Source organism: Rhododendron vialii, chromosome 13a, assembly GCF_030253575.1.
Source record: "Rhododendron vialii isolate Sample 1 chromosome 13a, ASM3025357v1".
NCBI classification, from domain to species: domain Eukaryota; kingdom Viridiplantae; phylum Streptophyta; class Magnoliopsida; order Ericales; family Ericaceae; genus Rhododendron; species Rhododendron vialii.
The window spans coordinates 10,658,933-10,669,446 of NC_080569.1; the positions used below are offsets into that span (position 1 = coordinate 10,658,933).

The 10,514-nt window shown below is 40.0% G+C and overlaps 1 protein-coding gene across 2 annotated transcripts; it reads left to right on the forward strand.

Moving 5' to 3' along the window:
* The first annotated feature begins 242 nt into the window (after window positions 1-242).
* Window positions 243-10,220, forward strand: LOC131313574 (homeobox-leucine zipper protein REVOLUTA-like). 2 transcript variants are annotated; one of them, XM_058341953.1, is made up of 17 exons: window positions 243-1,332; window positions 2,060-2,219; window positions 2,617-2,699; window positions 2,787-2,877; window positions 3,015-3,110; window positions 3,238-3,351; window positions 3,423-3,506; window positions 4,281-4,436; window positions 4,509-4,583; window positions 4,960-5,066; window positions 5,183-5,366; window positions 6,344-6,532; window positions 6,618-6,698; window positions 6,817-6,951; window positions 7,494-8,510; window positions 9,014-9,178; window positions 9,870-10,220. In XM_058341953.1, the coding sequence occupies exons 1-15, from the start codon at window positions 1,097-1,099 to the stop codon at window positions 7,860-7,862; spliced, it is 2,160 nt and encodes a 719-aa protein (XP_058197936.1). In that variant the 5' UTR covers window positions 243-1,096; the 3' UTR covers window positions 7,863-8,510; window positions 9,014-9,178; window positions 9,870-10,220. The 2 variants fall into 2 exon arrangements, with proteins under 2 accessions (XP_058197936.1, XP_058197935.1); XM_058341952.1 differs by having other exon boundaries at window positions 9,014-9,163.
* The last annotated feature ends 294 nt before the right edge of the window (window positions 10,221-10,514 follow it).

Below are 10,514 nucleotides of genomic sequence, written 5' to 3' on the forward strand. Positions count from 1 at the left end.
ATTATGAAAAATTGCAAATGAATTAGATAACTCAAAAAAAAAAAAAAAAACGTAAGCAAACAAAATAAGACATACGAAGTATACTTATGTCATTTCTGATAAAAAACGAAGAAGAAGTAATATGTCATTTCCTCTTTCGAAATGCCAGAAATCTGAAAACAGAAAACTGGAAAACGTCCCTTTCTCTCCTCCCCAGCAGAACAGTGTTCTCACATACAGTCTACAGACACATCTCTCTCTCTCTCTCTCTCTCTCTCTCTCTCTCTCTCCAAATTCACCTCTACTTTTCACTTTCCCTCTCCTCCTTTACCGTTGTCCCGACTTGACACGTCTAGGGTTTGTTCACTCTCCATTCTCACTTTGCACTAATTAGGGGAGAGAGAGAGAGAGAGAGAGAGAGAGGCTCTGGATTCGAATCCCCTGTTTCCCAAGCCTCCCTCGGTTCTCGTTTCTGCCATCCAATAAACCTCTGCTCCACCCTCTGTATTTATAGGATTCCCCTGTATTTATGTTCGATGTAGATATATAACCACTCCTCTATTTATGTCTTCCGAAGACCGTTCTCATGTAATGTCACTCGATTCCTAGCTGAAATCGCGCTCTTCAAACGCGGCACGAGTTCAGTAGAGAGAGAAAGTGGAAGTGTAACTGGAGCTTCTCTAACCAGTTGTTCACAGCCGAATCATCATGGAGTAACAAACACGAGGTTTCTTAAAAGAAAATACAGGTTTTTTTTTCTTTTTCGTCAGGACATTAGTAAGTAACTTTCCGTTGGGAGATTTGTCTGTACCTTCGTTTGTGACATGAGTAGGAGTTAAAACGTGTCGTGAACCCTAGAAAAGCGAAGAATCTTCCGGTTCAATCAAGCTCGTCCATTTTCAATCGTCATCTCCGGACATCACGAGGACTCGGGGGACTATTTTCGCGAGGGAATCTTACTGGTTTCAGCAAAAACAGCTAGCTTCAACAAAAGCCACCTCTCCCACAGTCTTCTTTACATCTCCGTGGTCCCCCCCCCCCCCCCCCCGCCCTCCCTTTTTTTTTTACTCCGCTCAGTGCGTTGTGGATTGTAAATTTGTAGTAGTAGCTTTCGAAAATGGCGATGGCCGTGGCTCAGCAGCAGCACAGGGAGAGCAGCAGCGATGGCTTCGACAGGCATCTTGACGCCGGAAAATACGTCCGGTACACCGCCGAGCAGATCGAAGCGCTCGAACGGGTTTACGCCGAGTGTCCGAAGCCCAGCTCGTTGCGTCGGCAGCAATTGGTCCGCGACTGTCCCATTTTGGCCAATGTCGAACCCAAACAGATCAAAGTCTGGTTTCAGAATCGCAGGTGAAGGGAAAAGCACAGATGTGTTCTCTTCGGCTTTTACTGCGTACCTTTTATTTAGTGAATTTCATGGCATTTCTCAAATGTGTGTCAATTTTGATTGCATGCATAACCAATGGTAAGAGAGTTATAGTTGAATGTAAGTTAGGTTCTTAGAAATTAGACCTCCTCTCGAGTCTCCCCAAGGGCCAACCATTGGCTCCCATAAGAACGTCCCAAAGGCTGGTGGGGCCGTAGAGATCATGCACACTCTGCATTACAACAACAACAACAACAACAACAACAAAAAAGAGTTTCTGCAAGACTGTACTCATTTTTTTGCTTAATTTGGTAGGCGCTTCACTTGATATTAAGAACTCAAACCCCTTTTTGAGTAAAAGCTGAGTTAAAGCTTGACAAATGAAGTATTTGTAAATTTGGTAACTGTAAAGTAGGCATGAAATGAGGTAAGAAAATAGTTTCCCTTACTTCTGAGAAGATGGGTAAAACATATTTACGATATGAGTTGATGAGTCAAGAGTGGGAGAAGGAGAAGGTTTTGCAGTTTTTTTTTTTCTGTACTCCAATTTAAGTTTTGAGTCAGTTTGAATAAGGTCTGGACTCTGTAGAAGTCCTTAAGTTGGTCTTCCCCAGATATGCTAGAAATGATCTTTGTGGTTTGTATTGGTTTGGGCTTGAAGTTTCTTGGGAGTATGAGAATTGAAACCTAATTATGATTTTGCCTACGCAGGTGTAGAGAGAAGCAAAGAAAAGAGTCCTGCCAGCTGCAGACTGTGAACAGGAAACTGAATGCAATGAATAAGCTGTTGATGGAGGAGAATGACCGATTGCAGAAACAGGTGTCACAGTTGGTATGCGAGAATGGTTCCATGCGGCAACAACTCCAAAGTGTATGTTAATTTTCTTTGGCATGGCTGATATTTGTTAGGTGTTACATTGATAGAATGGTGATACAAATATGTTATCTTTTTGGAAATTGGGACCATTTCTTGGGATTTTGCATTCGGTTTACTTAGTTATCTTTTTCTCCATGCTTCTATGTGCATCAGATGCCTATTGTGCTTGTTTTATGTGTAGAATTGGATCTCTTTATTTTGGTCTATTTCACAGTCCTCGCACTTAATCATTAATAGTTAAAACTAGTGAAAGTGAGAGCTTGTTGAGTTTTACCTTTTAAGACTATATCTAACTGCCTTGAGTGCTTGCAACAAGAGGTGCAGTACCCTTGTTGCACTTTGATGTCTTCTTATTGTTAATTATTTTGATTGAATTTTGAATGTTCTGCAGGCATCAGCAGCAACTGATGCAAGCTGTGAATCTGTGGTAACCACTTCTCAGCATTCTATGAGAGATGCAAATAACCCTGCTGGGTAGTCTCCAACATCAATGTCATCTCCTCTCTCTCAATCATATTTTATGTTGGCGCTATTTTTGATGTAAGGTTTTTCTTTTGGCAGACTCCTGTCAATTGCAGAGGAGACCTTGGCAGAGTTCCTTTCAAAGGCTACGGGAACTGCTGTCGATTGGGTCCAGATGCCTGGGATGAAGGTTTGAATTCATATAGTGTTAAGTTTGCAGAATTCTTAATGGTTCACCTGAAGTCTTTAATAATGATGGTGGGCTTCTCACTCTGAAGCCGAAAGCGTGAACCGTTCAATTTTGTTTGATAAATTTTTTTTTTCCAGCCTGGTCCGGATTCAGTTGGGATATTTGCCATTTCACATAGTTGCAGTGGAGTGGCAGCTCGAGCATGCGGTCTAGTAAGTTTAGAACCTACAAAGGTAAGCTTCGATGAAGTTTTCACTTTGTAATTTTATCTTGGTTCTCATCCTTTTAGGGGTGTATACCAATGTAAGGACGCTGTACCAAAAGGCAGAAACTTTATTTTTATGGTGAATTTTTGTTCAGATTGCCGAGATCCTTAAAGATCGTCCATCTTGGTTCCGGGACTGCCGGAGCCTCGAAGTTTTCACAATGTTTCCTGCTGGAAATGGAGGAACAATTGAACTTATATATACACAGGTGAACAATAAAGCCTCTGCTTAGGATTTTCCTTGACATCAGCAAATAACCAACTCTTGAATGGGTTTCAGATATATGCTCCAACTACACTGGCACCTGCACGTGATTTATGGACTCTGCGATACTCGACGACTCTGGAAAATGGCAGTCTTGCGGTAAGCATGGCTTTGGATCTTAATAAGTCTAATATGCTTGTGTGGTGTTATGATTACGCATTATGGTTGCATAAGTACTGTTTGATTGATTTGTCCGGGTGTGTTGTTGGGCCATTTGGGTGAGGGCAACTTCTATTATGTGTTGTTTGAGCTATATTGTAAGGAATGCTGCCGTAAAAATATCACTGTGTCAATGGAGTTTGGAGCAAAGATTTCTGACTTACCTTGCCACCACAGATAATTATCATGCCAATGGAGTTTGGACCAAATGTCTACCTTGTTTGTGATTGGACTGAATCGACTAAGTTTTGTTATTGAATGGCGTATCATGGTATCAGCCACCTTTCTTCTTCAATTTCACTCTTTCAACGCAATTGCTCTGTTACCCACCCAATAGAACAAAAAGCAAAAAAACAAAACTTCTTACGAGCAAAAAAATAAAAATAAATACTCATTCCTATCTTACGAGCAACCACATGAAAAATGAGTAAGGAAATTTATCCTTGTTCATTTGCTCCTTGTTTGCATATTGCTACACTACAACTCTGCATGTATCGTAATTTTGACTCCATGCGCAAGCCAGGGTTGTTCGTAATGGAACAGCTGGTGATATAAGATTCCTGCTCTTTGTATATTTAGTTGTATTATGTGTGTACATATTTGTAGTTGTTGAAATGGTTTCAGCCCATTTATTATCCTGAAATTATGGCTTTAAGATTGTATACACCCGGAAGTTGACTTCATTTGTTGTTGGTTCTTTTTTGTCATTTCAAGGTGTGTGAGAGATCTTTGTCAGGTTCTGGTGCTGGCCCTAATGCAGCTGCTGCTTCTCAGTTTGTGAGAGCTGAAATGCTTCCGAGTGGCTATTTGATCCGACCATGTGAGGGCGGAGGGTCAATTATCCATATAGTCGATCACTTGAATTTTGAGGTTTGTTTTTTGTTAACTACCTTCTTCAATCTCTTTTACTTGGCAAAAACTCACTTTCTTTGATGTAAATAGGCTTGGAATGTGCCAGAGGTGTTGCGGCCACTTTATGTGTCATCAAAAGCTGTAGCACAGAAAATGACTATTGCGGTGAGTGAAAAAATTCTACATGTTTGTCGCACGCTTAAGGGGTTGTTAAGTTTAAAAGAAGTACCTGTTGTATAAAACACTTGTGATGATATTAGTTATCGGGAGGAAAGGTTGTGTTCGTATGGTAAGTTTCCATTTTGGTTTGAGTAGTGGACGAGGAAGTTATCAGGCTTCTTATTTTGCTTAGTGGTTAGAACAATTTTCTCATATCCGTGGACTGGCGAACTTCCATCAATATATTGATCCGTTAAATTGTTCAGTTGTCTTAATTCTTAAATATTCCGAGTAACTTTCACCAACATCATTTTTCTGAGTTGTAGCAGTAGTACCAATAAAAACGGCATTGATGGAATTGATAAAACATTTTTCTGTGAAGGCATTGCGCTATATTAGGCAAATAGCTCAGGAAACAAGTGGGGAGGTGGTATATGGCATGGGCAGACAGCCAGCTGTTTTGCGAACATTTAGCCAAAGATTGAGCAGGTAGCATTGTGTTGATAATTTCCCGGTGTAGGTTTATGTAAAAGTAATTTGGCTGGATATACTTGTGTAGATGGCATAGTGATTTCATTCATTATTCACCTTTTTGGCCCTGGCAGAGGTTTCAATGATGCTGTAAATGGATTCAATGATGATGGTTGGTCAGTATTGAACTGTGATGGTACCGAAGATGTTGTAGTTGCAGTTAATTCGACCAAATGTTTGGGTGCCATTTCTACACATTGTAGTTCCCTTCCGTTGCTTGGAGGCATTCTCTGTGCGAAGGCATCCATGCTACTTCAAGTGAGTTACGGAACTTTTTTCATTAACGTAATTATGCTTCGCTATTTCGGATGGTAATTTGCAACTGTTCGTGCTTGGCCTTGTTTGTAGGCTGCAACAATATTTTTAATGTATTTTTTATTTTTTGGCTAACTATGCATATCTTTCTTCTTTTACGTGATGTGTCTGCTTCTTGGACAAGTTAGGATCTTTGCTTCAGAATTAGTCTTAATAATCCACTCGAGGTCTGATTATACCATCAAAGCCTAAGTGAACCATCTTGCCTTAAGTTACAAATTCCTCGATAATGAAAGTGATATTGACGGGTGAAGTCTAGGAATAAGACTGATTTGTTGGATAATTGCAAGGATTTCTGCCGTTGTTGCTCGTTTGATTTAAATTTGTTAGGAGTGGATTTAGTTTTTTTAATCATGATTACTTGCGGTCATACTTATCAAGTGGGAATATATAGTAGACTGGTGATTGGAAGCCCTCCATTGTTAAATTGAGATAAGAGCACCTCCTACCTATCTCCAAAACTCCAAGATCAAGAACCAATCCCTGCACCCCCAACCACACTCCATTTGGGTTCTACATTACCGAAAACATAGGAGACACAATTTTGATTCTTCATATATATAGACTCATTTTACCGCTGTAGATGGGTTGCCCATTTATATATACTGCATTAAACTTTTAGTGTACTGTATACATATTATTAAAATTGGTTAGGTATCGATAGTACCTTTAAAATGTGGCCACTGGTTAATTTTTTTAATTACTTTTAAATGGTAATAGTTTAAATATTGGAGGAAAAGTTGATATTTTGTGAGAAATGAATGAGTTGTTGAAAAATTAGTGACGAATTGAGAATTGTGGTTAAGGGTGTATGAATAGTGATATGCTCTAAATGCAATTTTTGAAAAAGTGATCTTATGAGTCTCCAAAATGGATCCTTGTGTTTGAGTTGCTCTAATGGGTTCGCTTTGCTCTGGCAGAATGTTCCTCCTGCGGTGCTTGTTCGCTTTCTGAGGGAGCATCGCTCTGAGTGGGCTGACTTCAGTGTTGACGCTTATTCTGCTGCAGCACTTAAAGCTAATTCATTTGCATATCCAGGGATGAGGCCCACAAGGTTTACTGGGAACCAAATCATCATGCCACTTGGTCACACAATTGAACAAGAAGAGGTATGCATTTAGAATTGTAATAGTCACCTCCTCTCTTCCCTTAGCAAACTATTATCTGTTCTGACACCTCTTTTTGCGATACCAGATGCTGGAGGTAATACGTCTTGAAGGTCATTTTCTTCCTCAAGAAGATGCTTTCATATCAAGGGATATTCATTTACTGCAGGTGCTTTCTTCAGTATCCTGATGAATTACAAGGAAAAAGATGAGTTTAACCACTTACATGGGAAATTGAATGCTCAACCCTGAATACATTTTCAAGATAAGAATTGCTTTTGTTGCAGTTATGTCGTGGAACTGATGAGAATGCTGTGGGAGCCTGCTCTGAGCTTGTCTTTGCTCCAATTGATGAAATGTTTCCAGATGACGCCCCACTGCTCCCCTCTGGTTTTCGTGTTATTCCATTGGATTCAAAATCAGTTGAGTTTTTCACCTCAATCTCTATCTTGTGGTACTAACAATTTTATCAATTTGATTAACTGCTAATGTTCAAATAACCCATGTTCAAGCTGATGACAAATCCATTTCGACCAGTCATTTTCAGAAGTTTGTCGAATCGATTATTTTAGTTTGTTGCACCCAATTCAAGTGTTTTGACAGAAGATAAATGCCATATAGTGGAATTCAGGTTTCACTCAAGGTTAGATTGTTTAATGAGTACTATAGAATAAAAAATCCATGACAAACAAGTAATATGTGTAACAGGCGAAATTCAAGTCTGACGCTGGTTGTAGGTCATTGTGACTTTTATCTGTTGGTGGCCAAATAAACAAGATAGCATGAACCTCAACAGCGTTTGGGTTCTGAATTTAGTGTTGATATTTAAGTGCGGGTTGATTCTCTGATAAGCGATAATTGTTGGAATCGTGGCAATGAATTAACTTAGCACAAATGAATTACTAGAAATGTTGCTCAGGTTTCCCGCTGGAAGTCTTATTTCATTTTCCTGTGTGATATGCAGGATAATTTGACGGCACATCGGACCCTGGATTTGACCTCCAGTCTTGAAGTGGGCCCAGCAACTAACCATACTTCTGGTGATGCATCCACGTCGCGATCAGTGTTGACTATCGCTTTTCAGTTCCCATATGACAACAGTCTACAAGAAAACATCGCTACAATGGCTCGCCAATATGTCCGTACTGTGATGTCTTCTGTGCAAAGGGTTGCAATGGCCATATCTCCATCAGGATTGACCCCCACTGTGGGACCAAGGCTATCTCCAGGCTCTCCAGAAGCCCTAACCCTAGCTCACTGGATCTGCCAGAGCTATAGGCATGTTGTGCTTTTATTTCTCTCTCCTCCGCCCCCCCTTTTTTCTCTTACTTAATGTGCCATATGTCTCAAACTGCTACGATTCTCTTTACCAAATTACTACCACCGAGTGGTTGATTGTGGGTTTTCTCCTGGGTTGTGAACTTGTGCTTAAGATACTAGTTTGGGGAACAGAAACCAATGCGTAGGGACATGCAACCCTTACAAGTTTGATTTGATTTTTGCCGATTGAAAAATGGGTGATTTGATTTCCAATGTTACCTCTGAATCCCTCATTTAGAACTACTTATAATGCAAATTTATTGAAGGTTAGTCTCGACAATCTACACACATTTTTCCTTTGACTTTTCACGGAGGACTAATTTTTGGACGTCCCAAGATAGAAGGGAGGATTAACAGTAAGGGACGGAGGGAATAGTTCGGTATTTTGTTAGATCTCAACTCTTTTGGACAGTTTGATGTCTTATTATGTCCTAAGTAAAATCACCTTTGATCACTTTCCTGGACCATCTAAGTTGCTGTCCTTGTTTGTTAGAAATTGGTTCCAAGTTTCCCTCATTCTAATTTAGTAATTTTTTTCATTTTGGTTCTCCTCAGCTATCATCTAGGGACTGAATTGCTGAGATCTGATTCTATGTATGGTGAATCAGTCTTGAAACATCTCTGGCATCATCCAGATGCAATATTGTGCTGCTCGCTGAAGGTAGGGGATCCAACCTATCATGTCGATAAAACTGTTGTGTATGTAGTTGTGCTTACCATTGGTGGTATTTGCATGTATTTTTCTTGTTTTTCACTTGTGTTTCCCTCTACATATTCTCAGCAAGTGAAAGCATATAAATGTGCTATTCGCTTGCAATTGAAGCTAGATGTGCCAAAAATAGAAGCAGCTAGATGTACATATTATTATAGCTAAGTATTGAAGCATGCAGCCTGTGAATTGGATGAGAATTGAAGACTGACACATTTAATTGCTAATTTGGGAGGGGTATAGAATTAACTGCTTAGTGAAAAGTTCCCCATACAGAGTTGTAGTTTTGGACTAAGCAGCAGAATCCTGCGAAGTATTTGTCCATGGAAATTCTGACTTCTGATTATTTCGATGTTCACTAATTGTCCTGTCGATATCATGGGCGAAATTTTAGGTTGTCTGGTATACAGTAAATTAAAATAAACAATAATCATGAGTGGTTTTCCTTTTTGCAGTCGCTTCCTGTCTTCATATTTGCAAACCAGGCAGGGCTTGACATGCTGGAAACAACACTGGTTGCTTTGCAAGACATAACTTTGGATAAGATATTTGATGAGTCTGGGCGAAAGGCTTTATATTCTGACTTTGCCAATATAATGCAGCAGGTACTCTTCTGCAGGGTACAGTTCATAGTTTGCATTCACTTTTTTGGTCTGTCTTAGGTAACATAAACCGTCAGATACAATGGCTCGAGCAATCATTACAGAAGTTATATAGTTTGGCTTCACTATGATTGCTAAGGAGAGAGATAAAAGCAAGGGGTAAACAGGGTCCGTCATTTTTGTTTGGGCCACTTGGCTTGCCACTCGAACACACTCGATGGGGTCTTTTATGCATATTCTTCCCTGATGTTTTAAGTACCCACGTCGAAGACTCTACACTTCGGTAAGTGTATGGTATGTGGCCGATGTTTTAAGTTGAGCAATCACCTAGAATTAAAGAAGCATATTTAGTAATTCGAGTTTGCCATACACTCTACACATAATATTCTCAAGCCTCGCCTCATACACGAAATGCCCTATTTTTCTGTCTCTCTGTGTCCTTTACAAGGTAATTAAATGAATCCAACACTTAAATACATACCAGAGTGTGTGCAACGTAGCTTCGGGTTGAGTGATTGCTCAATGCTCATTGTTATTGAATCTGCTCAATGCTCATTGTTATTGAATCCGATATGTTGCGAGAGGAATTTAGAGAGAGACCATTTAACATGAGCTTTTCTCGGACACTAATGGAGAGGGCAAAGTCGGTTTGGTACCTGCACCTTACAAGCTTGGGTGAGAAAGATTGTCATGCTTATTTGATTCGCAGGGGTTTGCTTGCTCGCCAGCCGGGATCTGCATGTCAACAATGGGGCGCCACGTGTCTTACGAACAAGCCATCGCATGGAAAGTTCTTGCTGCTGAAGAGAATACTGTCCATTGTCTGGCCTTCTCTTTCGTTAACTGGTCATTTGTGTGAGGACTATTGTTTTCTCTCATCCAATGCCATGGGGAAATTGGAGAGTGGGGAAAGTAAGTACAAAAGTTGCAATGAAGAGAAGAGTTGAGTTGAGTTGTGTATTATAGTAGGTATTCTTCAAGCCCCAGGCTGAGGTTTGAATTGAATTAATTTATTTGATTGCATGCTTCCATGGTTGGCTAATGTAGATTTTGTTCGTGAGCTTCATTTTTATATTACTTTGGTCTTGGCAGACGAATTCAAGAAATCTTGTGCGTGGGTTCTGTTGGGAGAAAATCTTTCAGCAGCGGAGCCTGTGAATAGTTGTTCACGGAGCCAATCGCGATCGTAGTGTTTTGAACGGTCCGGATGTTAATGAAACTTTTTCCAGGAAGTTTTAAACTTGTCTCCGGAAAAGTTTCATTAAAATCTAGACCGTTCGTAACACTTTTGGATGGTTGCGATTGGTTTTTGCTGTAAAAAAAACTTGTGAATCTCTTTCTTTAGAGTGTGATA